Source organism: Zeus faber (genome assembly GCF_960531495.2).
Source record: "Zeus faber genome assembly, chromosome: 18".
Taxonomy (NCBI): Eukaryota; Metazoa; Chordata; class Actinopteri; order Zeiformes; family Zeidae; genus Zeus; species Zeus faber.
The window spans coordinates 28,050,864-28,078,196 of NC_137210.1; the positions used below are offsets into that span (position 1 = coordinate 28,050,864).

The 27,333-nt window shown below is 48.5% G+C and overlaps 3 protein-coding genes across 5 annotated transcripts in view; 2 read left to right on the top strand and 1 right to left on the bottom strand.

Annotated features, from left to right (window-relative positions):
• The first annotated feature begins 8,876 nt into the window (after window positions 1-8,876).
• Window positions 8,877-10,879, top strand: cox17 (cytochrome c oxidase copper chaperone COX17). 2 transcript variants are annotated; one of them, XM_080019335.1, is made up of 4 exons: window positions 8,877-8,981; window positions 9,848-10,010; window positions 10,130-10,235; window positions 10,755-10,879. In XM_080019335.1, exons 2-3 carry the CDS (start codon window positions 9,889-9,891, stop codon window positions 10,212-10,214), a joined length of 207 nt encoding a protein of 68 aa, XP_079875461.1. In that variant the 5' UTR covers window positions 8,877-8,981; window positions 9,848-9,888; the 3' UTR covers window positions 10,215-10,235; window positions 10,755-10,879. The 2 variants fall into 2 exon arrangements, with proteins under 2 accessions (XP_079875461.1, XP_079875460.1); XM_080019334.1 differs by lacking the exon at window positions 8,877-8,981 and adding an exon at window positions 9,251-9,607.
• Window positions 10,880-11,912: 1,033 nt separating this feature from the next.
• Window positions 11,913-23,117, top strand: popdc2 (popeye domain cAMP effector 2). 2 transcript variants are annotated; one of them, XM_080019272.1, is made up of 4 exons: window positions 11,913-12,711; window positions 14,689-14,797; window positions 15,609-16,205; window positions 20,871-23,117. In XM_080019272.1, the coding sequence occupies exons 1-3, from the start codon at window positions 12,215-12,217 to the stop codon at window positions 16,155-16,157; spliced, it is 1,155 nt and encodes a 384-aa protein (XP_079875398.1). In that variant the 5' UTR covers window positions 11,913-12,214; the 3' UTR covers window positions 16,158-16,205; window positions 20,871-23,117. The 2 variants fall into 2 exon arrangements, with proteins under 2 accessions (XP_079875398.1, XP_079875399.1); XM_080019273.1 differs by having other exon boundaries at window positions 15,609-16,065.
• A 236-nt stretch (window positions 23,118-23,353) lies between these two features.
• The window catches only part of pla1a (phospholipase A1 member A), a gene marked incomplete at both ends in the record, with an annotated part of 11,282 nt that continues 7,302 nt past the window's right edge, over window positions 23,354-27,333 (bottom strand). The window contains 4 exons of the mRNA XM_080018952.1: window positions 23,354-23,411; window positions 23,763-23,915; window positions 25,400-25,505; window positions 25,802-25,891. Coding sequence (XP_079875078.1) covers window positions 23,354-23,411; window positions 23,763-23,915; window positions 25,400-25,505; window positions 25,802-25,891 — 407 coding nt within the window. The remainder of the gene's footprint in view (window positions 23,412-23,762; window positions 23,916-25,399; window positions 25,506-25,801; window positions 25,892-27,333) is intronic.

The following is a 27,333-nucleotide window of genomic DNA, read 5'->3' on the forward strand; positions in this document are numbered from 1 at the left end:
TGCACTGCATCCTGGCCCGGCTCACCATGAGGTTTTCCTTGCGCACCCAGCAGTCGGTGGGGAACTCCTCCAGCATGGGCACAAAGTACTGGATGCAGCCGTTCCAATGGCAGAGCAGGAAGATCATCATGAAGAGAGACAGGATCCGGAAGAACAGACGCACCACCTCCAGGTTGGCGTTGGACACCTGGAGGAGACATCAAACGCCATATGGGTGAGCAGTACACATCCATCTACACCTGTCCACCCCTACCTTCCATCTACACCTGTCCACCCTTACCTTCCACCTATACCTGTCCATCCTTACCTTCCATCTACACCTGTCCACCCCTACCTTCCATCTACACCTGTCCATCCTTACCTTCCATCTATACCTGTCCATCCTTACCTTCCATCTATACCTGTCCACCCTTACCTTCCATCTATACCTGTCCATCCTTACCTTCCATCTACACCTGTCGACCCTTACCTTCCATCTATACCTGTCCATCCTTACCTTCCATCTACACCTGTCGACCCTTACCTTCCATCTATACCTGTCCATCCCTACACTTTCACCTCTATGCAACCATGTATGCAGAGATCAAATTGAAATTAAATTTGAGAATTTCTCAGCCAACACTGGGGCACCAATGAATATATGAATTAGTACCCCATAAATGATGGGTCTAACTCCAGTTGTGGAGACACAACGGAATATAATCAGGTTCATGATTTGTATACATACTTTATTTACTTTCAAATATTTTCAAACTTTGTGTCTTTTTTCTTTACTTCTGGCGACTGTTCACGTCAATGCCCCCTTTGAATGGACATATATATGCAAATGTAGTTTTTATTCATTATGAATTCTTTACTTTTTTAAAAATGTATATATAAATTGATTATATATTTTTATTCTGACAATTGGACTATTTAATTAGTCATTATATTAATTCATGGTCTTCCTGTATTTTAAATTGATTGAATACTTTTTTCAGACTTTTGAACGAGCCGCAGGTCCCATTTCCAAACGTGACCTTGTTTGCGGTCGGCTCGGCGTCCCAGGGCAGACTCAGACTCACGTGCCTGTGCTCGTAAGTGTATCTGCGCCTCGGAAAAAAAAAAAAGAAAAAAGAAACCCACAACAGAGGTCGATCGAGTTTCCAACGTGAGCTTCGGAAAAAACCTCACTTTCTCCACCTCGTTGAAGAAGCGGACCAGCCGGGACACGCGCACCAGGCGTATGAGGCTGAGGATCCGGACAAACATTAGGATCCGCATCATCCTGTTGGTTTTGGACGGGTTGTCCTCGCTGTTGTACTGCATGTCCTGCCAGGACAAAATGCACCGCCAACTTCTGGTTAGCACCACATTTTTATAAATAATGCATTTACATTTCTACAACATGTTTGCGTGTTGTTTTTGTAGTTTGCATTTTGAATTATGTATTCCTGTCTGACTGAAAGTCCTACGCCGGCGTCAAATTGAGTTTTGTCCCGTTTATCAGTCAGCACCCACAACCGGCATTGCCCCTGACCATCCTCCTGCTGGTTACACACATGCTGCACATCTGCTCCACTTATTTTGGCCAAACGGTGGCTGGGATGGGCGATCATTTTATAACCTTGATTTTGTCGCATTTTGTTTTTAGGATTTACCATATCATCTGAATTTCCCAAAACCCGAAAACACCCCGGACGTTATGAAAAAAATCTAGAAACGGTCAGTATTTGAGGATGTGTGTACATTCTAACTCGGCGTGGTCTTGTAACGCATCTCACGCACAGCAAACTGGTTTTGAACTCATTAGAAACTTGAACCGTCAAATCTTTACCGCAAAGAACAGGATGTAGCCGATAGGGAAGGCTGCGATCACGTCGGGTATGAACCAGGTCCTCAGGTAGCTCACCCGGATCTGCTTGACGTCCAGGATGGCTTCCTGCGAGAGAGAAGACAGAGGGCGTACGTAGGCTCTCCTCAGATGAATAATTCAGCGTTTCCAACTCCACCCAAATATTTTAGGGTTAGGGCGGGGGTCAGGGGGGGGGGTGTATATAGGGAGGTCCGGGTGGGGAATATTGACGTGGAGTTGATGGGGTCGTCGAACGTCAGCCGCGATACGCGGATTAATATTTCATTTCATGTCTCCGTTTGGGCTGAAATAGACAGAGAAAAACAATTTGGCAAAAGCAGATGCTCGCGAGGAGCAGGGGGAGGCATCGCGCGCGGCGCAGATGGCTTTTACCGTTTGACATTGGCCTGGAGAGGACCCCGCCGCGCAGGACGAGGGAACCAGGCAAAACAAGCGGCACATAATCTATCTAATGTTTCATCGCAAATTCCATGCTTCTGAGTATTTGTAATTTAACCGACAATAATAATCCGTGTTACAAAACCATAAACCAGGTGCCAGCTCTGCCCATGTGCACGGCGGGGGGGCGCGCATATGTGTGGTCGCGGGAGGGGCGCGGGCGCAGGGGCGGGCTGTTAATCTGGCTCGCGTGTGTCGAGCGGATCCCAGATGGGACGGGGGGACAGAGCGCGCGCATGTGCGCGCGCCCCCGCCATGCGTCGGGATTAGCGGCCTCCAGATTGTGTGTGGAAATGGAGCGCACCTCGCCGTCCTCCGGGATGATGCCCATCCGAAAGTTCAGCGCCACGTCCATCAGGAACAGGGTGTCGGAGAAGACGTTGAAGCCCTCCCAGCCCAGGCCGTTGTCGCCGTCCAGGAAGGCGATCTCCATGGGGATCCCGATCAGGTTGAGGAACGTAATGGCCATCATGCACATGATGTAATAACTCCTGGGGGGGGGGTACAGATGGGGGGGGACATTTCAAATGAGTGATCCGCACGTTCCAACGTCTTGTTTCCGGGTCATTTATGTGTCGGGGTGACGCTGGTCATGTTTCAGTGGACGACAGAGAGACGCTCCAATCATGGAATACGTGTTTGGTAAAAGGAGGTCTTTTAAAACCCCCGCTCGGGCCGTCGTGCGCGGTGGGATTTGGAGAGATTTGAGGGGCTCTGGTTCTTCCAGACTGCGAGATGAAAACGGCAGCGCGCCCGGCGGCGGACTTATCTCCGGGCGGTCAGGGGGGGGTCAGGGCGGCGAGGCGAGCCGATCTACGAGCACCAAACACTCCCGACACGGTAACTGCACGCGTCCAAGAGCGGGGTCCGATTGCCAGTCTCGGATGTCTCTGTTCCGTGATCCGCTTTGTTTAAATCCGTCCCCGCCTCGATAAATAATACGCTTCTTAATCCACGGATAATGACAATCCAATTGTCTGGGGGGGGGGGACGGACGGACGGACGGATGGACGTTTTTTTTCCTCTTTAAGAAACAAATCTCTGGATCACGGCCCCCGCGGCGGTCGACGTCACGAGGAGGGTCCCTCCTCTCCCTCACCTTTAAGACTCCATTCAGCTGGAAAGGATCTTTGTGCTCGTCAATTAGTTTGTGCCTCTTGACAGGTCTCAAAAGACGCCTTGAAGTTCTCTCTCTCTCTCTCTCTGTGTTTTCGACTCTTTTCTTCGTGCACCGTTTTATTTCACCTGGTTTTAATGTGACGTGCCTTTGAACGTTCGGGAAAAGAGCTGTGCAAATAAAAAGTATGACCGCTGCTACTTTCATGGTGTTTCCTTCCTTGTTAACCCTATCTCTGTTGTAGTCGTACAATTTTGTATTTTGCAACCGCTCTGCAAGTAATGTTTTTGTTGATACGGACGATGAGTCATTATCACGACAACGAGAACATTACAAAGAATACACACAACTTACAATGCTGTTCCCCATCCCTCGTGACAAGCCTCCTACCCCCGCCTTGACCCCCGTGTGCCGTGTGGTGGCGGTACCTGATGAGGCTGAAGGGGTGGATGACCAGCACCCCGCTGCGGAGCTGACGGACGCACTCCTTCTCCACGGCCACCTCGCTGCCGTACACGTACAGGGACTGTCTGTTGAGCTGGGGGAGCAGCAGGGCTCTCCACCCACAAGTGGCCTTGGTGCAGCCGGCCACGCGGCCCCGCAGCTTCTCCATCCCGCCGCCCCGGGCACTCAGGTCGCCCGCCCCCGCCCCTCCGCCCCGAGAGCTCCGCTGGGCCGGAACGCGCGCGCCATCCTGCGCCTCCGTCTCTGGGTCGGCGGGCTGTGACTCGGACCCCTCGTCTCCGACGCGGCGCCGCTTTCCATCTCAGAGCTCCCGGTGCCGGGGCTTATCGGGGGCTTTGCACGTAACGGAGAGGAGAGTGGATGCCGGTCCGCCCCGCCCCTCCCCCCCCCCCCTCCTCCCCCGTCTCACTCCCTCTCCCTCCCTCCCTCCGTCCCGCCCGTATCCCTCTCGCTCTCTCTTTCCCTCATTCTCTCTCTCTCTCTCTCTCCATCTTCCCCCTCTTCTCTTTTTCCAGCCGCTCATCAACTATTCAGTATCTCTGCCTCATCGGCACATGAATCAAGCCGTGTCAAGGGGCCGGTCATGACAGACCGGCTCACATTAATACCCCAACACAATGGGGCTGAAAGTTTGCAGTGTGTGGTGGCGGTGGCGGCGGCGGCAGCGGCGGGGTTAAATATCGCAATTATCCTGCCGTGAACAAGACATCTGCCAGGGCAGAGCAGCTCAGAGTGGGATGTAATTAAACACCGCGCCCAGCCACCCGACACTGGGCTGCGCGTCCGCTGAGACTCGTGACCCGCGACTCGGCTCGTTTGGCCAGTTATAAAGAGCAGGATCACTCATTGTCGGGGCTCGGTGTTGTTCCTTTTTGAGGATTACAAAACTTGATTTATATTGTTTGTCCCTTTTCTATTTCCCCAGAAAGATGATGTGATGAAAGGAAAAGTTTGAACGATGAGACACTGGGAATGAGATTAAGGGATGTAACAGTGGGATTGACTGAGGGGGTCATGTAGCGGAGCAAGGTGAGGCCAGTGTGTGTGTGTGTGTGTGTGTGTGTGTGTGTGTGTGTGTGTGTGTGTGTGTGTGTGTGTGTGTGTGTGTGTGTGTGTGTGTGTGTATGTGTATGTGTGCGTGTGTGACGTTACCCGAGCGGCCCTGTACGGAACGCTATTCATCATGTTACTCCCGGGGGACACACACACACAAATATTGTCCACACCAGCGCTGTGTGGAGCGGAGGTAAACAAATCATGGCTTCTGGCTCGTAGACGTGGACGACCTTTATGCAACGGGAAAAGGTTTTTCTTTTTTTTTCTTTTTTTTTGTCACTGACTCAAACACTTTTCACAATATGGAAGTAAGGTGGTGTCATGTTTGAGTTTTGTGTTGTCATCATAGATATAGAAAATTATCATATAATCACAATGTATTCTAGAATATATTCATCGTAGAAAACATAAATGACTGTCATTTCCCGCTCATGGTCCTCCAGTTGTGTCCACCAGACACACACAAACATGAATATAATGGCAGTCACTTCCTTTAAACCAATGTTTGAAGGTATGCAGAGGGACAACAATGTTTGTTTGTCCATCTTGGACAGATCCAATCCAGAGGGTCAACACCAATGAGCGATGCAACTATGACGAGTTCATAGAAAGGTGAAACATGACGTCTCCCTAACCCTAACCCTAACCCTATTTTTTGACGCATTGCCATTCATCCATCAATGGCAGGGAACACAGGACAAGAGGGAAGGCTGACGACCTCCGCTCGACAGGTGAGGAACTGCGGATGGCGAGAAAGCCTATGACGCGGCGGCGACCCCCCCTGCAGGGACAGCCGCTCGGGAGGCTGAGGGCCCGCGCGTTCGACGATGACGGGGGACGGGGGTCAAGGGTATTTCTGGTCAGGCTCCTCTCCTCAGGACCGCGTCCGCTGTCTCCACCCCGTCATGGCCACCGTGACAGCTGGTTGTCCCCCCCTGCGGCCTTACACTGACCTCACACAGCGCGCAGCGCACCGCGATCAGATAGTGGACACAGGGACGACGTTGGTAGTAGTCATGTCGTCTGAATTTAGTTAAGATAGACAACAAGCGAATTTCCCCCTAAAGCTTAAGTAAGATAGGTTATGTATGGGTGATGTTATGTATCTGGGGCCTTTCTGAGTGGAGTTTCATCCTTCGTAGCATCAGTAAGGGCCCCCACCAAAATCATGCAGAACATGGTCGTCTGACCAGCGATGGACGTTTGTAACCGGTCCCCGGGCGTGGCTGTATGCTGCCCACTGCTCCTGGCTGCCCCCCAGAGGGAGGACAAGCCAGGACGGGTTTTAAGGTGGAGATCATCACCGGCCACCGTTTGAAGAATCTCTGGACTGCATCATCGTTTCTGTTTGGGTAGCTTTGGATGTAACAGATGGAAACTGTTGTGTTTCGACTGGACTTAAAAAAATGTTTTATTTGAGAGTCACTGTGCCGTGAAATACGCTGTGCAGACCTCCATTGTTCGTAGAGACGATCCACCGCCATTCCCGCCGGGATTCGTCACAGAGCTCCCCGTGTCTCCCTGTTTCTGATTCCCCACCTGAAGAAAGATGGAATACGAAAAGGGAGAAAAGGTGAAATGTGGCGAGAGGGGACGGCCCACCGAAGAGACTGCGTCTGAAACGCCAGGCTCCATTCATCACACAGACAGATGAGGGATTAGAGAGGCCAAGCTTCCACTGTGGTGTTTATCTAGCACACAGCTGGGCCTGGAATGTGACTCGCAACACTGAGTCAGCGCACACGTACGTACACCCCTCCCAGCGCTGGGAGACAACTTTTTGCGAAAAGCAAAACTCATCGGGCTCTATAGAGTAATTTAGGATCACAATGATCAATACAACTATTGGATTTCAAGTGCATTATGCAGCTACAGTACTTATGGATTGACAAAAATGTAATTCCCTCACATGAGACCCTAAATGTTTGAATGGATCTGGTCTGGAAGAGTCCGAACCTCAAGTCTGTCACACGGTTCCTCCTGGAAGGGGGGGGGGGGGGGGGGGGGGGCTCTCTCCACCACGACCCTGCTCTATAAGGAGCTTTTGGGCCGTTTGAGCCGCTTCTCAAGGGTGCGCCCGCGGCAGCGTTTTCCAGATGTACGACAATTATCGAATCTGGACGATAAATGGACCCCCTTGTACGATATACGACCAATAATTTAAAAAAAAAACCCTAAATGTACGATCATTTCGACGTGTTTCGCTCTCCATAATAGTGAAATGGTACAGAGCTCATTTGGAACCAGCCCGATGATTCATTTTCCGTTAGCTATGTCAATAATGCATTACGCAAAACTGACATGAATGATCCAATCACACGTCTGGATTTGTCTGGATTTGAAGGTACGGCAGTTTCCCCTGAAATACACTCGTTGTGGAGTTTGTACAGTTATTTGTTTTTTTCGGCATCTGGCGACACCAGATCCGTACGGGAGGAGAGCCGTGCTGGGGAGGGTCCGGGAACACGCCGTGCTGCGGTGGCTGTGTTTATCCTTCCAGCTGGAAGCTCCTTTGCTGGTTGAAGAAATCAATCGTAGCATCAGCAGTTACGCAACAAATCAAACTGATGTTGACGTCGACTGCTCCCCTCCTTCTCCTGGGATGCAACCACGCCCAAGATAGACTCCATGACCTTTTGTAGAATTTTGTCTTTGATTGTAGCCTATTATTATAAAACTCCAAAGTGTTCAGCTAAACCAGAAATAAGAAGCAAAATGATATTTTTTTCCTCTGGCACCAATTAATTAATTTAAGGAGAAAAGGCGCCCCGCGCACACTCTTACATTTAGATGAGCTTCTTGAGAATAAAACCTTTAATATACTTTGGAGTTAAGGAACACTTCATGAGTTCAATGATTATTTCACTTCTCTCTTCCAAGCACACAACACATTAAAAGAGTCAAAGCATTGAGTAAGAATCAAAGAATCAAAGTCTATACATTTACATTATTTCATTTATAAAGGTCGTCTAGCAAACTTCTGACTTTCTTAAAGAAGAGTATTAGGGCCTCGCAAAAAAAAAAAAGATATTCTGTTTCCAGGATGAACTCAGAATTCTGCGAATAAAGTCGAAATTTCAAGAATAGGTCGAAAGGACCTTTCGAGACTAAAGTCAGATTCCAAAGTCGAAACTCAGTTTTGAGAATAATGTCAGAATGTCCATGGGTGGGGAGGCCCCGAGTTTGGAGGCCCTGGCTTGGGGCCAGGCCACGCCGCTGCACCACATTAAAGTCCGGGGCGTGGCCCTAATACTCTTCCCTACTTTCTCATCGACACGGTACATTTGTCCGATATTTACTCTATATATGAGGATATCATTTGTAAATAATATAAAATAAAAAAAGGAAAATAATTTTGTGCTTGTTCTCTGTGTATACACATGATTTTTATACCTTGCTTTTACATTCATACATACTATATATTTAGTTCAAAATATTATATTAGGATCTGATCTGATCTGATCTGATATGATATGATTATATTATATTATATTATATTATATTATATTATATTATATTATATTATATTATTAGAATATATTATATTATTATATTACATTATATTATTATATATTATATAATTATATTCGATTAGATTATACTAAATTATATTATATATTATTATTATTATTATTATATATTATAATTTTACATAATTCAGTCATAGTTTGTATGGTAACCTGTTGTTTTTATTTTAATTAGCATAGTAAAAGCTAGAAAAACAACAAGAATAGCATTATAAAACGTAGTACAAATCCCACATGTGCAGTTCAAAGTACAAACAAAATAACTGCAGTTTAAAAGTACATTTACAACACGAAAACTATAAAAAATGAAGCCGCAAGCGACCTGTCCCGCCGTAGTGGCGCGACCGCGGAACTACATCTCCCAGAGTGCCCCGCGGACGCTAATTGACTCGACTGGGCATGCGCGCATATAAAGAGGGGCGCGTGCCGAGCGGGCGTGTTACGTCACGCAGTCTTCCTGTTCCTGCTCGTGCACGCGCCAGCGCCGAAAGCCGTGACGCAACGCGACCCGCCGTGACGTGAGGTGAGTTCTTTAGTTTTTAATCTTGGGACCGTTGCCTCTGCTGTTTGAGGCCGTTCCCGTCGAATAACCAAACGGGCGCCGCTCCGTCGCGGCAGCTGAGCAGCAGCAGCAGGGTAATGCTAACGCTAATGCTAACGCGACGGACGTGCTGGCAGCCCGTCCGGGGGGCTGGACACGTGGTGCGGCGGGGCCCTCCCTCCCCCTCGGGCCGCAGCGACGTGTTCGCTTCAGGTCGCCTGGCGTCCTGGGCCTTGTGGCTGCCCCCCTCTTCCGTGTCTGACCTCCGCAGCGGTGCGACGCGTCAGGACGGGCTCCCGAGGGCTCGTCTCCCAAACCTGACGGCGAGGCGCGCTTAAGGAGCCACGCGTCAAACCGCTGACTTGACGTGATGGTGGAGCTCACGTCACGTCACACTCTTATTTTCACACTCTGTTGTTTAGGTTCGTCCGTAAATCATTAAAATGACGGTTCAGGTGAAATGAAGTTTGCTCAATCTGACACCGCTTCCAGTTCAGAGAAGGCCGGCGGTGCAACGTGGAAGTGCAGGGAGCTAAGCTAACGCCCAACGAAGCAAACCTCTTGTCATGAGTCTAAGACGTCAGTTTGGGGAAATGGTCTGTTCAGAAGTGAGTCATGATGCCTTTAAACAGATTAAACGCTTAAATGTACATTCACTGTGCTCAAAAAGCTTGTCTCAAACATCCAGTGGCGCTTGTGCCATATTTTTAGCTTTCATATAAGGTCACTTGAAATCACAGTACTCTTAATACTCGGGTGACACTTAAGATCTAGAACTTGTGTACTTTGACAGCATCTGTACTGTCTTTTGTTTTTTTCCTAACCAGTCTTGTCACTTCTTACCCAAGTGACAGGCCCGTGTGCGTCGTCCACCACTGAACCGTCGACCATGTCTTCGTTGGCCGCTGCCAGTGTGGAGCCCATCGCCGCCCCCGCCCAGGGCATCGAGGCGAAGAAGCCGCTGAAACCCTGCTGCGCCTGTCCCGACACCAAGAAGATCCGGGACGCTTGGTACGGCTTCTGGACGGAGGCGGAAAAAGCAATGGTCACGACTTGTGACCTTGCTGCCATGAGTGACGTGGGCTTTATTTGTGGAATTATTATTAATGCTCATTTTTTTGTGTTTCCAGTATCATTGAAAAGGGAGAGGAGAACTGCACAACCCTGATTGAGGCACACAAAGAGTGCATGAGGTCCCTTGGCTTCAAGATTTAACTGCTCCCTGTTGTGTGTTTGGTAAGAAGTCTAATTGTTGTGGGATTTTTATTATTCACTTCCCAGGAATTGATCAAATTCGGATGAGGCGTGGGGAGTAGAACTCTCCTTCGAGACGGGAGAAGGATCTTTCCTTCCGGGCGGTTCTAGTGGGAGGCAGGTGGCTAACAATGCTGTTTCTTAAAACACGCCGACTTGGACCTTGCACCATGAAATCTATCGTCAAGCTGCGTTGCGTCAAATGTAAAGTGCGTTCTGCCTGCATAACCTACGTATGCCGTCTCCCTCTGAGATGCTAAATTCGGTGCGCAGCATTTGCAGTCTTGTCACTTGTTTCTGGTTCACGTCAGCATCATAGCCTTGAAGCTCCGGGGGGAGGGGCAAAAAGTCAGTGCAGCAGCAAAGTTAAATGAGCGGCGCACTTTAGGGTTCCTGGATTAGATTATAACTGAAGTTGATGCAGTTGGGCTTGTATAACTGCTCAGTTTCCAGTTGCGTTCCTGTTTCCTTGAATAATCTCTACTTGTCTGTTCTTTGCAGTGTTGCTGGCTAAACGACTGGAGACCCTTTTGGGGGTTTTTATTTATTCATCATTGGAAGAGCTGCTGTCTTGTGCTTTGTAAATTAAATGTCTATAACTGAATAAAGTCTCTATGCAATAACAATGCCTCTGCACTTTATTTTCAAAAGTTTATTTCTGGCTTGCAGCAGTGCCTCCGATGTTTCGGATCACGGAGCAAGTCTCCGGGCCCGTCTGTAGCTGTTTCTCTCGGCGTGCCAAAATAAAGGTCACTTCTCTCCCGGTCGAGGTTTGCTTGCAGCAGTTGTAGTCTCTGGTATGTACTTGTTCCCAAAATAACTTGTCCCCGCTGCAGTCAACACTTGCCATATCTGCATTCTTCTCCTTGTAGTTTCTCACAGCTGGCCAGCAGTGGCTTTTACAAATGGCCCAAATCCAACCCACTTGGACTTGCATTTGGCACTGGATACGCTCGACTGTGTGTTTGAAGTCTTGCCCGCGGGTCAGAAGCTTCACGTCACCTGGAAAAGGATGTTTTGAGAAGTTAACTCCTATATGGTTTGGCGTTGTCACTTTTCCTGCAGTCGCAAAGTGACTGGCGGCACAAACCACGAGTCCCCAGCCGCACGCCACACAGGTCGACACGTGCTTGGTGGCACTCAAGACTCGGCTGTAATTGCGCCAAAGTGGGGGAGATTGGTAATGACAACATTTACTATGTTCTACTCAAGGGCCTTTCCTGGGTGAATAGCAGCAGCTGGGTATGTATAGTAAGTGGCTGTAGTTGGTTCATTCTGAAATATGACCTGTCCTTCCTCTTCCAGAGTCTATAAATGCATGGCCCCAGCCTCTGCTGGCAACGCACTGGCCAATCGGGTGTACAGTTGGTTTAAGAAGTACCTCACTCGAGCTCCGGCAGGACAGAGCGTTGTCGTGAATGTAGTCACATTGAGTTCCTATATCACTTTATCATCACTCCCCTCTATTTGCTGCCTCCCTCTGTTATGTTAAGTAGCGGGTCTGTTTTCTGTCTGACTCTCCTCCTTGGGTTTCAATTCCAAACATGGTTATCCTTCTAGGGCTCTGTCACCCCACCTTATACCAGTCATTCCCGCCCTCTCCCTTCCTCGTCCCGATATGCCAGCCCTTGGTTCTCCAGAGCAGGCCAGTGGGTGAGAGGAATCGGATCGGCAGCATGCAAGGCGAAGGAGCGCATACGGAGAGGAAACATATTCTGACTGGAACTCTGGTTGAATAACGGAACAGAGACTCGATCCTCACGCAGAACGAGCTTGGATGCCACTGCTTCGTGCAAAAAAAATATCCCTTGGACGTTTTGGTCAGTGCTTTGATTCTGTGGAACTCGAATCTCATATGGACCTCCAGGTGCAACTTTGAAGGCGAGGAGCAGGGAAACCACAAAGTTTGCGTGAAGCCTCTCTTCCGCTCGGAGCGCCAGACAAAACATCCAGTTTCCACCATGAGTGCGTGGAACTCCTCTCTGCTCGGAGCCGCTCTGTACGGCCACCAGCCCTGCCAAGGCTGGACCAACCACACGGAGGGAGCCGTCTACCACCTGGGAAACACCATTCTGTTCCTGGGCTACATGGGCGGCAGCGGGGCGTACGGGTGCCTGTTCATCTTTGGCTTCCTGACGCCCTCCTTCCTGTGCCTGGCCCTGTGGGGCTGGCTGACCGTGTGCGGCGTGGACGTGGTGACGTGGAACCTGCTCCTGCTGCTGGCCTGCCTGGTTCAGATCTGCCACCTGGTCTACCGGCTGCACAAGGAGGGCCTCCCCAGCGAGGAGCTCACCAGCCTGTACCAGGCCGTGTACCTGCCCCTGGGCGTGCCCGTCCAGGTCTTCCAGGAGATCGCAGAGGCCTTCGGGAACAATGTGGCGGAGATGAAGACCGGGCAGACCTACGCCATGGAAGGAAAGACGCCCATTGACCAGCTGTCATTCCTACTTTCTGGGAGGTCGGTAGTGTCACGCCTCGGGGGTCAACGTCTGCGGCTGGTTTATTTAATACGAATAGCCTAATGCTACTTTTCATATATTTCCAGGTATTTTGAAATGTATGAAAAGTAGCTATTTTTAAATATTATACTATTTATTTCTTGGCTATAAAACGGTTTTCTGCTCACATTTTCTAGACATACGACCAAAGACTTGTCAGTTAAGTGCATCCACAATTATTTCTTAAACCATATATCATTGATTTTGTCGTAATAAAGATGAATAATAACTACTGCTTTGATTTCGAAGGATTTCCTAACATTGATAGATCTTCTTGGTAGCATGTTGTCAACAGGATGTATTGCCAACATCTGAACAATAAAGAGTTGATGGATTGGCGATGAACAAAGTAAAGAAAGTATTTTGGTCCGTGACTCAGGGAGGAGTGGTTCCCGCCCGGTGGCTTGTTGATCTCTCGTTTAGGCGTCTCCGTTTACAGGGAAAGGTTCCCTGGCTCGGTACCCAGGGACCACTGGACCCGACAGCACTGAGACACTTAAAAAATAAAAAGCTCCACAAACGGCCGTGATCCGGGCCCGTGGTCCGTGCCTTGCCCCCGTGGCCCGGGTTCTGTGCCGGCGGCTGCGTCTTGTGCCTGCGCCCGGGGGTTGGTTGTATGTGTGCGCCCCTGGGGGGGCGGGGTCTCCTTGTGCTCCCTGGGACTTGGTCATGCTCCTCGGGCTGGGCGTGGGAGTTGTTCCACGGCCCTCTGGCTTCTCTTGGGGGCCCGGGGGTCTTCCGTGGCCGCAGGGGGGGGGCTTCGGGGCCCCTTGCGCTGCTTGGAGGTGCCGCCACATAATACCGACCTTCTACACCAGTACCAATGGGGATAAGTCATGTACACTCACCAGTGGACACCTTCCACACACCTGCTTGGAGTGCCCCCCAGCAACCTGGGGGTGCTTCCCTCTCCTTTCCTCCCTCATTTGCTGCCATAACCTTGACAGGAAGAGGTCACATGACCAGTTGTAGTTCCAGTTTTCCTGGACCTTACTCTGTTTTTCAATACATGTTGTCGTCCAGTGTTCATGTTTTTGTGTAAATGTTGTTTGTTTCTATGTTTATTTGAATCACCGTGGTGATTCTCCCCCTCCTGGAGTAGTGATCAGTTGTTTCTAAACCCAAACATGATGAATAGTTCTCCAAAGAGGGGGGTGGGTGGTGACTCTCAATAACCAAAACTGTGCCCTTGTCATTCTACAGGGCATCCACAGGACAGAGTTATTGCAGCAGTTCTTGATGATTTAGGAATTAATAAAGAGTTGCGTTGCTGGTTGAGAACTTGAACTCCTCTTGCAGACTAACTCTGTCCTGAATGCAAATGGAAAACAAATACTCTGTGTTGTATGGCCAGCATGCTGACAGCACAGGTTAAAAAAAAAAAAAAAATTTTAAACACAAACAACTTGATCTTGTTTTTAAAAAATCGTAGCTCAAAGCGTGCTGCGACTTCTGAGTCCTGGTTCATTCAACCTCATTCTTATGCAATCTATTCTTAGAGTATATAATCTATTCTTAGTACATTACCCAAATGGAATTTTATTTGACTTTGGTCAGGCAAACAACATAGGTTGTGAGATTTTTATGTTTTTAGGTATAAAATATATGTTGTATATCGGATGCTTTAATAAAAATGTTTTTTCACTATGGCAGAATTATTTAATGGAAAATGCATAAATTAAGGCTTTTATTTATTTACACCATGGGATGTAATGTCCACAGAAGTGTCAATGAAAAAATACAAAAAAATACAAAAGCGCAAGATGAGAGAGGATAACACTTTATTCACCTGGCGGAAAACTCAGTATCCCCATGCTTAACTCATTACTATCTACGGTAGATCTGCTCAAGGGCAAGGTCAGGTTCCTTCCTCCCAGCTGAAGAGTGACCTTGAGGAAGACCTCCATCTCTCACTTTTATTGCTTTTGCTCCCTCAGGATCAGTGTCTCTCTGGAGGGCCAGTTCCTGCATTACATCCACCCGCACCAGTTTCTGGACTCCCCCGAGTGGGAGTCTCTGCGGCCCAACGAGGAAGGAAACTTCCAGGTGGGGAGGCAGAAGTTGCATTTTTCTGTGCACGTCATCGTTTTCCAATAAAAGAAACCGGATCAGTCGAGAAAAAAAAAACTTCAAACGAGGATGAGTGAGGGAGGTTGAGGTCCGTGCGGCGGCAAACTGTCAAGTTAATCTGCAGTTCTGCAATTAAGGGATTTGCAACAGAAGACCAGACATCAGGTGTCCTTGACTGGCTTCTCCAACCGGGGAAAAAAAGAGCTGTAGTTCAGTCCGGTTGAGGTGGAGCCGCAGGGTTCAGTACAGTCATTATAGTCGGACGTCTCCGATTGTACGTGGCTCCCGGGCCTTTTGGGCACGACGAGAAGCCTCACACACACTGGGGACACATTCTTAAAGCCGCATCGTACAAAGCTGTATCTCCATGAATAACAGAGGTTCAGCTCCCTCCACGGCAGCTGCTGGGTCTCACCCCACCCCCCTCGTCCACCATATATCGTGTGTTTAAAACAACCTGCGACCGCACAGGGAGGAAGCTCCGTTTGCAGAGGACCCAAGGTGCAGGCTCTTGCTTCGGTCAACAGGTTTCAAGAATTTCTTGGGAGACGGTAGCTCCCTTGCATTGCAGTCTGCTTTAATGCTGTTTTACGTGAGGAATATACAGTAACTGTTTAAAGGCCCAAAAAGAAGGTATTGCATGAAGTTTGAGGTTTGTCCCTTTGACTTGTCCTCAGAAGAGCAATGGACACGAGCCTTATCCTTCGGTCCACATTGTTAGAAAGCGGAACCGATGCCCGGCAGTGATTGGCTTTCAGGTAAAGGTGTTTGCTCCTGAACCCCACAGGTCACCCTCACCGCCGAGGAGGACTCGCGCTACATCTCCTGGCGTCGGCGGCGCCTCTACATGCTGCTGTCCAAGGAACGCTACGTCGCCCGCCTGTTCGCCGTCATGCTGGGCTTCGACCTCTCTGAGAAGCTCTACGCCCTCAACGACAAGCTCTTCATCAAGAGCGGCGTTCGCCTGGACATCCGCCTGCCCAGCCTCTACCACGTGCTGGTGCCCTCCGCCCCGGCGGGCAGCGAGGGAGGCAGCGCAGGGGGCAACCCCAAGGAGGCGGACAACCCGGGGGCTGAGGCCGGCCGCCAGGGGTCGACGGGGGACGACCTGACGCCGCTCTACCAGAACTCCCAGAACTCCCAGCCCCAGCAACTGGGAGCGAGGAAGGCGCCCCACGCCGAGCCCCTGGAGCCCCAGTGCACCAGCCGCCAGCCCTGGGAGCCAGACACGGAGCTTCCCTCCGGTGAGGACTCTGCCAGCCTGGTCCTGGAGGACTTTGCCGATGTGGCGGGCTCCTTGATGGATTATGGGAGTGAGAGGGATTATTTGAGGTAGAGGGGCAAGGGACTGAAGCTAACACACTGACGCACCACTAAACTACATGTAAGTACACCTGTAGGGGGCGGGGAGGGGGTGTTTGTGCATGCCTGGTTTGCAGTGTCCACAAGTCACTAACCCCAGGCTCGGAGTGAGATGTTTGCCGTGTCAGAGGGCAGCGATGGGCACCGCTGCCGTGGGCCGTCTTCCCGTCTCTACCGTCGATGGTTTTAGTTTTGGAAGCATGCGCTGCACCTACTCTGGGACCCTGTGATGTTCTGAAAGTTTCCTTTACAGTTTGAAACACATTTCGGTGACTCTGCATGGGGAGGTTTTGCAGATTAGGGTTTGAGACCGTAATCCCCCCCCTCCCCCCAGCAACAACCATAACTGAATTGATAATCTACTTTATGATCAATATTCACCTCATGCTCAAACATCCTTCACTGTCTGGCTCCTGCCACTGTCTGCCCGTGAGTCATCTACTCCCGTTTAGAGGATTACTAGTGGTTTGGTATTTGAGATGGGTGTGTTTTTGTAAATCCCCTCCACGAGGGGGATTTCTGGATCGTCAAGCAAAAAATGGATTGAAAAATGGATGGAAAAGTTATGACATTTATCATTGAATATGACGTCACACTCGTTTGTATTGTTTTCCAAGCTCATTAAGTAGAAACATCTATTTTCCATGTTGATTCGGTTTGTCTGGAACCACTGGTACTTCACATCCGTGGGAATTACTTCACAGCCTTTGGTAGAATAGGATGTGATCATGTATTTATATTGCTTGCTAGATTTGTGTTCAATTCGTACGTAAAGGTCAGACGAAAATAAGAAAAAGCTACTTGATCTTATTTATCCGAAATACATTTGGTCGTCACTTCGTCACTCACTTATTTTGTTGGAATTTGGTCTTGAAGTCAAAGGTCAAATTCCCCTGGCGTTTACGTGGGGAACCCTGGATCCATGGGGAGCGAGAGAAAAACACATTCCATAATGAAAACTGTGTGTGTGTGTGTGTATGTGTGTGTGTGTGCGCACACAGACAGCTGCATCCCCTGCGCTGCAGCTGTGTTTGTGTCTGCTGAGGATTACAGTTTGGAAACTTTGAGGATGTCCAGAAATCCGGTGCCGCGCTATTAATCTGGAGCGCACGTCTCACCCTCTGTGACGTCCGTCTGCTCCGCCGTCCATCTGTCCCCGCCCACGCCGGCCCAAAATGGCCGGCACCCCTCGCCCGAATGTGAGCGGAGGAACCTATAATGGGTGCGGGCGGAGCAGGGGGCCGGTGCGGTGGGCGTCGGCCTCCGGGACGGTTGTTAGCGGGCGGACGCTTGGTTTCGCGGTGGGGTTGGCTGTGGTCACCGGGTGGAGCTGTGGCGTCAGTGGTGACACGGCTGCTCCAGCTCGGTGTTGAGTCTGAAGGTGGGGTGTCCATCCGAAAAGCGACGGGGCCCAACCCACAACCAGGACAGGGCGGTCAAACCGAAAACCACGAGTTCCTTTTGGTTTCAGAGTGGAAAGAAAAATAAATAAATGTATCCGTGTACTTTTAAAACTGTTTCAACAAACAAGATTCCTCAATCTGCAGAACACGGGGTCATTTTTTTGAGCAGTGATCTGATTTGAGAGCAGCTCCACCTGCTACGTCTGACTCCAGCTGCATGTAGAGTGTCCCCAGTGTTGAAGCATGCTTCCCACATCCCTTCTGGACTTGTCAATAAAGACATATTGAGCATGAGAGCATTAAAACATTAGAGCATTAGAACATGAGAACATGCAAGCATTAGAGCATTAGAACATTGGAGCATTAGAACATTAAAACATTAGAGCATTAGAACATTAAAGTGCCTCGTGTTGTTGGAGTGCACCTGCTCTTACTGCTGCTTTCAATGCATCCTGGCTGTGCAGCAGCAGAGTGAACGGTGAACATACACTACTCACAAAAAGTTAGGGATATTTGACTTTCGGGTGAAATTTATGGAAAATGTAGAAAGTTCACGCTACAGTGATATTATACGATGAAAGTAGGGCATTTAAGTAGAAGCATGCAAACAATTGATTGAAACAAAAGTCAACAACAATGGTGGGTTTACCACAACAACAAATGTCAACGTCTCAATAACTTGTCATGTTCCCTTGAGCATCAGTTACAGCTTGACAACGACGTCTCATGCTGTTCACAAGTCGACTTATTGTCTGCTGAGGCCTGGCCCCCCACTCTTCTTGAAGGGGGCCCTCAGGTCATTGAGGTCGTGGGGTACAGAGTGACGAGCCTCTACACGGCCACTCAGCTGATCCCATAGGTTTTCTATGGGCTTCAGGTCTGGAGAAAGTGCAGGCCACTCCATTTGAGGTGCCCCAGTCTCCAGCAGCCGTTCCCTAATGATGCCTCCTCCATGAGCTGGAGCATTGTCGTCCATGAAGATGAAATGAGGCCTGTGTTGTTCATGCAGGGGCACAATGACTGGATGAATGATGTCATTCAGGTAGTATGGGCTTGTCACTGTACCATTCACAAAGTGTAGGGCAGTTCTGTATTGACCAGACACACCTGCCCACACTGTAACACCACCACCACCAAAGGCTCGTCTGGTGACACCAGTGGCTGATGCGTAGCGCTCTCCTTGACGTCTCCATCATTTCTGCTCCACGTGAATCCACTTTCATCAGAGAACAGCACTGAGGCCACTGGTCCCTCATCCAGCGTTAATGCTTCCTTGCCCCTGCAAAACGATGATGCCTGTGCCTGGTGTTGTGGTCAGGTACCCTTGCAGGTCGTCTAGCACGCAGACCACGCTGATGTCAACGGTTTTGAATGGTCTGACGTGACACTTGGTGCCTCTCACCTTAAATGTGCCTGGAGTTGAGTGGCATCATCATGCGGTTGCGCAGGGCACTGTTCACAATGAAGCGCTCATCAGTGTGGGATGTGGCCAAAGCACGTCCACTTCTATGCCTTTCTGTGACTCTTCCAGTCTCAATCCTGTTTGAAGCCTCGCAAGGCGAGGTGCTGTTGATCAGTTGTTGGTGTGGTGTTGGTCTCATGATGTCAACATGTGAACAGCATGATGAAGAGGACTGTTTAAATACCAACTCTAATTGAACCAGGAAATGTATTGGTCCATTCAAGGATCAAACACCTGTTGTGAATTTTGCCGTTCAGCTCCTTGTGAGAGAACAGCAAGTTGTGCAAAAAGTACTGAAACATTGAACAGTTGGACATGTGCATTCACAAGTTTAGAGAAGGTCAAATTAAGTTCACCTGTAAAGATTAAAGTGCATTTTAGGTTCATCCTGAAATTTCAAGCTGAATATCCCTAACTTTTTGTGAGTAGTGTAGTGAACTGACTGGAGGCAGTTTAGAGCAGGGGAGTGGCAGTAACCACTTAATTTAACCACTTCATGTCACCACTTCCTGTAACCACTTAATTTAACCACTTCATGTAACCACTTCATGTAACCACTTCATGTAACCACCTCATGTAACCACTTCATGTAACCACTTCATGTAACCACTTCATGTAACCACCTTATGTAACCACCTCATGTAACCACTTCATGTAACCACCTCATGTAACCACCTCATGTAACCACCTCATGTAACCACTTCATGTAACCACCTCATGTAACCACCTCATGTAACCACCTCATGTAACCACTTCATGTAACCACCTCATGTAACCACCTCATGTAACCACTTCATGTAACCACCTCATGTAACCACTTCATGTAACCACCTCATGTAACCACTTCATGTAACCACCTCATGTAACCACTTCATGTAACCACCTCATGTAACCACCTCATGTAACCACTTCATGTAACCACCTCATGTAACCACCTCATGTAACCACTTCATGTAACCACCTCATGTAACCACCTCATGTAACCACCTCATGTAACCACTTCATGTAACCACCTCATGTAACCACCTCATGTAACCACCTCATGTAACCACCTCATGTAACCACTTCATGTAACCACTTCATGTAACCACCTCATGTAACCACCTCATGTAACCACCTCATGTAACCACTTCATGTAACCACCTCATGTAACCACCTCATGTAACCACTTCATGTAACCACCTCATGTAACCACTTCATGTAACCACGTCATGTAACCACCTCATGTAACCACCTCATGTAACCACTTCATGTAACCACCTCATGTAACCACTTCATTTAACCACTTCATTTAACCACCTCATGTAACCACCTCATGTAACCACTTCATGTAACCACTTCATGTAACCACTTCATGTAACCACCTCATGTAACCACCTCATGTAACCACTTCATGTAACCACCTCATGTAACCACCTCATGTAACCACTTCATCTAACCACCTCATGTAACCACCTCATGTAACCACTTCATGTAACCACTTCATGTAGCCACTTCATGTAACCACCTCATGTCACCACTTCATTTCACCACTTCATGTAACCACTTCATGTAGCCACTTCATGTAACCACCTCATGTAACCACTTCATGTAACCACTTCATGTAACCACCTCATGTAACCACCTCATGTAACCACTTCATGTAACCACTTCATGTAACCACCTCATGTAACCACTTTATTTAACCACTTCATTTAACCATTTCCTGTTATGTATTCATGTTACCACTTCCTGTCTACAGACTGATATAAACAGTATATTGTTCTTCATGGAACCCGTGGTGACACCGTTACTTCAAACATCTACGTGTGTTTGTGTCCAGATGACGACACCGAGGGCCCACCACCTCGATGGCACAGAGGCCGGGCCCCGCTGGCCCCCACGGACACCCCCAGGCTGTGAGGACGCTCTCTTCCAGGACCGGAACCGGGACCACAACCGGGTCTTTCCCCCCCGCAGGTCCACCCACCGGACCCTCACACTCCAAACCCTTTTCTGCGTCTGAAGAACCACACGCGGCGTCTCGCCGTCTCCTCCTCGTCGCTTTACCCAGGGCACCGGTCCTCAACGTGCGGTCCGGGGACCCGCCGGGGGTCCTCCGAGCGGGTCCCCGGGGGGTCCCCGGAAAAATGATTCATATTGAAGCGACGTTAGCGAACGTCCGGTCGTGGATCCCAGTTTCTCCCTCATCTCCCCGACTCGAGCAGAGACACCAAACCAGATGTATCCATTGGAACCCACCAGAGGCCAAACCTCATCAAACGCGGTTCGAGCCCCGACGCGGCCGAAAGGAGAACGTCCTCCACGCGACAAACACCGACGATCCCCGACCTGGAAGTGACCTCCCCTCGCTTCGAGCGCGGTCGGGGAGAAGGCTGACGGCGGCCGAGAGCCCGGCCCCCCCAGCGCCGAGCCTGAGGCCCCGTGGCACCGCCCGGGCGTGGTCACGTGGAGATGTGGTGTTGGTCCTTCATCCTGTCTCACCTCTCTTTCGTTTTGGTCTGATCGGTTTCCGTTTTTTTTGGGCGGCTCGGTCCGGGGCCCCCGAACCCCCCCCCCCCCCCGTGCTTCAGACGTTTTAAGGAGAACTCATAAGGTATCATTTTTTTTGGGGGGGGGGGGGCGGCGTGATTCCAGCCGGGTGGAGCTGGCGGAGTCCTGTTTGTCTGCCACACACAGCCGCATAATGGGAGCTGCGTGGAATGTGTTTTGGGTGATTTCCTGGAAGAGACGGGGACTCAAATGTAAGAAATGGGTGGTTTTTTTTGTTTTTTTCAGTGTTTATTATGGGGCCAACATTCTCCATAAAGGTCTGCGTGTGCGCTGAAGTTTTGTGGTGTTTTCCTTTCTCACTTTTCGAATGTCCGCCGCCATGAGGGCGGAGGGGGAGCGCTCGTCCCCTACGCCATTCTCGGTTGGATGAAGACACCGCGTCGCAGGGATATAGAAAGATCATTTTGCCAAAACATATTTTGAGCTAAACTGGTGACCAGACCCAGTGGCGGGAAGAGAACAAAACCATTATAAATTATACTTAAAGCACCTGAAATACGCTCAGTCGTTGAGCATTGAGGGAGTGTTTAAACAGATCCAAACACTTATATTTCAAATGAAAATGGAAAATAGTACTGTAGTGCAGTATGAAATGCACCCCCCCCCCCCGATCCTTGAGTAAATGTACAAATGTAAAGAAAGTACTGTTTCCAAATGTACAACCCAGAAGAAAATACCCTTTTTTTCAGAATATTACCAAATATTATTACAGAATATTAGTGCATGGAAGTATTTTGCTGCCCCCCGCTGTCTCTGAGCGTAGTGATCAAAGGAAAACATGTTGTTTATTTGACTGGTTCTATTTGTTGCTTGTAGTAAAATGCAGTACACCGCCCACACACGCACACACACACACACACACACACACTGGGGGGGGGGGGTGACTGGTTCTGGTGACTGGTTCTGCTTCTGGTGACCAGGTCACTGTGGGCGGAGCCTCCGTCGTCAGAGGCCGTCGCAGAGTTGCACGTAGTCGTGGGACCACGGAGCTCCTCGCTGGACGTTGATGTTGTTGACACACAGCGGCTCCTCAGACCTGCTGTGTGTGTGTGTGTGGGGGGGGGATACATGACATGTTACATTGATTGAAAATTGTTGGTCTAAGTCAATGACCCAAAAACTGAAATAACCTTATTATATTCACGTGTTTCCATTAAATGCATTTTGCTGTGTTTATTTAGTTATTTTATTATTACATTCTGATGGCCTTCTATTCATGTAAAGCATTTAGAGTTGCATGTTGTGTATCAAAGGTGCTATACAAAATAACAATTATTATTATGACTATTATTATTGTAGTTATTATTATTATTGTGATTATAATTATTATTGTTATTATTATTATTATTTTAATTTAAATTATTATTGTGATTAGAATTATTATTATTATTATTATGATTACAATTATTATATTGATTATTTTGATTATGTGCGAGCTGGTGGCTGTAAGTTCATGTAGGTATGTGAAGGTTATTGTATACCAGTGTGTAAAAGTCTGAATAAAAAGTAAAATAAATGCCTGTGTGTGTGTGTGTGTGTGTGTGTGTGTGTGTGTGTGTGTGTGTCCACTTGCACAACACCGTCAATAAGTCATAAAAAAGAGCTCTCTTGTCCATAACGTGTCCAGTTTCATTTGAGCAGCCCTGTCATATTTGCAGTCTAAAATGATATTCCGTTTATTATTCATTTTGGAAATGGGTTTTAAAAATATTCATCTAGTTAGTGTTTACACCCTGCGATGACCTGAGCGGGCTAGGGTGGAGTCTTGAACTTGAACCCTGACGCTGGCTTAAGGTTTAACACCACCAGGCTATGTTGAGAAGGAGACGAGAGCAGAAGCATCAAGATTTGGGTGGATTTATTTCGACGAGGCGGAGCTCGTTCTGAGCGACAACTCGACGGCGCCGCACGCCTCCACGCCCTTATATGGGTCGGCCTATCGAAGCGGCCGGTCCCTCCTGCCCCGCCCGCTTTGCTGTCTGCTTCACTGCACTCCCTCCACCTCCCCCGCCTCCACCCGTTGGGCTCTACTCCTCTATCCAACGGGGGGATTCAAACTCATCACTCCTGTATTCATTTCGAAGGCACATCAAAGGGTTCTGAACGTTGAAAACGGGGATCTGGCTGAAGGGCGCAGGCGTGTGGGCGTGTCTCCAGGTACCTGCCAGGGATCTCCGAGATGCAGACGGACGCCACGTGCACGTTTCCCTGCCGGAAGAACCTGTTCCCTGTGTTCTTCAGCTGGATGGAGCTGATCTCGCAGCGAGCGGCAGGGTGAGACAGCACCCTGCTGTGCACCGTGCTGCTCGTCTCACTGCAACGCACACACACACACACACACACACACACACACACACACACAAACACACACACTTAAATGCATGGGCTGAACGTCAAAACCACGACTTACATCATTACTTTACAGTGTGTAAACCAGGATTTTTTTTGTCGCGCAATTTCTTTTTCCTAACGCTCCAATTTCCAGAATCTTTCCTCAATTTGTGTTGAAATCGGTGTTATTTTGGGCGGGGCAGGGCGGAGCCGGGCGCTTTCTCTCCTTCTCTTCAGGTACAGACACCGTGTGACGCCGCAAAACGACCGGTTCTATCTCAAACGACTCCCAAAGCACCTGGAGCTGGTGGTCGCGGTGGGCCTTTGCCACGCCCCGACACGCCTCAAAGGAATCATTGTTTTTGCCTCCATCAATCATCCTCCATCTCCAGGGACGCTGTGCACCATGGGGGGTAGGGGCAGGGACGCTGAGTCTTCCTGCTGCTCTGGAGGTTTTTAAAGATCAACCCCAGCAGCAGCACCATCGTCTGTTTGCCGGGACGCTCTCGAAAATAGCTCGTCAGTCGCTCTAGAACGTCTGAAGAGCGTAGTCCTAGGGCGGTGCTTTTCACCCGCTAGTGCGGCGTGGGAGCTCGCCACGCGGCGCCGTGAAATTGTTCCCAAATCCCACTTACGCAACAAACGACGGGAAACTGGCTCCTTTGTTGCAAGATCAAAATTGCGAGGAGGCACCAACTAATGTGGTTCCCTGGCTCCAGCGGAACAGCAGCTCTGGCAGTGAGGACTAGCGGTACTGATGGAAGGTTCCACCCTCATATACGATTGGGTTTGTGACGACTCACTCTCTAAAAAAAAAAAAGAGTCGTTGGGTTTGGCTGAGTGGGTGTGAGGCGTGGCGAGCGAGGGAGGACGCCCTGAACGATGGGCGAACGGCTTCCAGTCGCGAACGGAATTCTCCTGCGATTCAGTTAATACTGTTAAAAAACACTATTTCTTTTGGTGGAACGCAAACTGCAAACGAGTCACATTGAATATGAACGATGGGGGTGCCCAGACCTCTTGTCTTGTTATTTCGTTTAGTTCAGTCGTTGTTTTCGGTTTGAAAGTGGCAGATTCACTCTTCTGCCGGAGTCACTGAGTCTCTTCAAAGATTTGTTCGCTACCAATGAGTCGTCTGCGAGTTTTGCATCGGAACCCGCGCGGGTTCCACATTTTACCATGGCGATTGGGGTGGGGTGAGGTTGCTCTCCCCCATGATCCCGGGCCAACAAAACCCCTGCGTTTTAGAAGCCAGTTTAATTACGGGATCTCTACGGATCCACGACTCGGATCCGGGTCTCCCTCCGCTTCACCGGCGCTGGGTGGGTTCTGTATTATCTCGGGGGGAAAGGGGTCCGGGTGTTGTTTTTCGAGGGTCTCCCTGCATTAATTGCACGGGATTCGGGACCTGACTCCCTGCTCTAGCGGCTCTGGCGGCGTGTGGGGAGGCGACGTGCGTCCACCTACAGCTTGAGTCGCTGCTGGGTCTCCTGGGTCCCCGTCCTCAGCGTCACCTCCAGCTCAGCGCTTCTCTCCAGTGGAGACACCGTCAGCTCCACCAGGATGTGATGGGCTGAGGGGCAACAACACCCAGTCACTGTGTGTGTATCTGTGTTAGTTTGTAGTACTGTGTGGAATGTGTATTAGTCTGTAGTACTGTGTATTGGTGTGTAGTACTGTGTGTAATACTCTGTGGTACTACACACTTTTCTGGTATGGGTGTTACATGAGGCCTCAAATGCATAATGTGGTGAATCTTCATGAATCTTGTGGTGCCTGCATTAGGCACACACAAACACACAAACACACAAACACACAAACACACACGCACGCACACACTCACACACACATACATACACACACACTTACCACAATAGGGCGGCTCAGCGGTGGTGAGAAGGTAAACCTTTTGTTCTTTTGGAAGTGGAGACACTGTTATCCCACTGTTTTTTGATAAACCTGACACACACACACACACACACACACACACACACACACACACACACACACACACACTCACACACACACACACACACACACACACACACACACACACACGGTGGATTAGTATGAGTACATTGTGTGTAATATATTCATACTCCTGGTCCAGACTTTACCTTCCTCCAGTGAAACCACATTCAGTCAGAAACAGCTGCACAGGAGGAAATTATTTAAACCAAAATCTGAAATAATTATAGGATAATGTTTACATTTTTTTATTGGATGCATTTTGCTTGTTTGCTTTGTTTTCATCGTTGCTCTTGGTCAAGCACTGTGAGCTGCATGGAGTGTGTTAAAGGTTGTTATGAATTGTGAAGCCTAAAACTATCTGGAACACCAACTTCAGGAGAACACACAAACACGGTTGACGTCTTGTTTGAACCGCGTTGTCACAAAGACCTTGTAGTTGAAGTTTTATCCAAATCGATTCACATGCGGAGCGGATATTAATGAAAAACCAAACAAATTTGACCCAAAATATTCAGTTGGTCATGGTTAACTGACACGTCACAAAATGAACGAGATGAGATTTACACTTAGACGCTTTATGACATCATCATATTATTTACTATAAATTATATTTACAATAAGACGCTTTGTGACATCATCATATTATTTACTATAAATTATATTTACAATAAGACGCTTTATGACGTCATCATATTATTTACTACAAATTATATTTATAGTAAGATGCTTCATGACATCATCATATTTTTATTTACTATAAATGTACAGATTGTGATTGAGAATGTCCAGTTGGACCGTGTCCAGTGTGCGGCGTGGACTCGGTCACTCTGTAGTGTTTGGACATTTTACCAAACCATTGATTTACCATCAGAGTATATTTATATAACTTCTTCCCTGGTAGATGTCAGTAGATCTGTTAGATTGATATTTTAAATCCAGGGTCCACATGACTTTGCCGGATTAATGAAAAATACATTCAAAAATAATCCTTGAAAATTTGTCAACGGGTCCACGCAAAAACACTGAAATGTGCGGCTGAGTGATGCGTTCCAGATCCAGAGAGGCGTCGGAAAACCGTGCAATGTTTAATTACTCACAGAAATACACCAACGTTTGTCATATTTCATGGAAACGTAACTTACTGAAAATGGTACAAATAAATTACATTATTTAGAATACTATCATAAATCAACGCAGATATGACATAATTGACATATACAAAGACACAACGCCATCTACATCACTGAGACTCTGGGTGTACTTCAATGCAAAAAGGGAAATCTGAAAATTCAGCTGCGTTTCAGAGAACCTGTGAAACTGTAAAACGCACCAAACATGAATTAACTGGACCCTGCGTCTGCAGCTATGATATATTTATATTTATTATTATTATTATTATTATTATTATTATTATTATTATTATTATTATT

Excerpts from the sequence above, each read along its gene's own strand:
- cox17 (XM_080019334.1), top strand. Across the intron at positions 10,011-10,129 it reads AAGAAGATCCGGGACGCTTG|TATCATTGAAAAGGGAGAGG; the intron begins GTACGGCTTCTG and ends TTGTGTTTCCAG.
- popdc2 (XM_080019272.1), top strand. The coding sequence starts at position 12,215 with ATGAGTGCGTGGAACTCCTCTCTGCTCGGAGCCGCTCTGTACGGCCAC. Across the intron at positions 12,712-14,688 it reads TCATTCCTACTTTCTGGGAG|GATCAGTGTCTCTCTGGAGG; the intron begins GTCGGTAGTGTC and ends TTGCTCCCTCAG. Across the intron at positions 14,798-15,608 it reads ACGAGGAAGGAAACTTCCAG|GTCACCCTCACCGCCGAGGA; the intron begins GTGGGGAGGCAG and ends TGAACCCCACAG.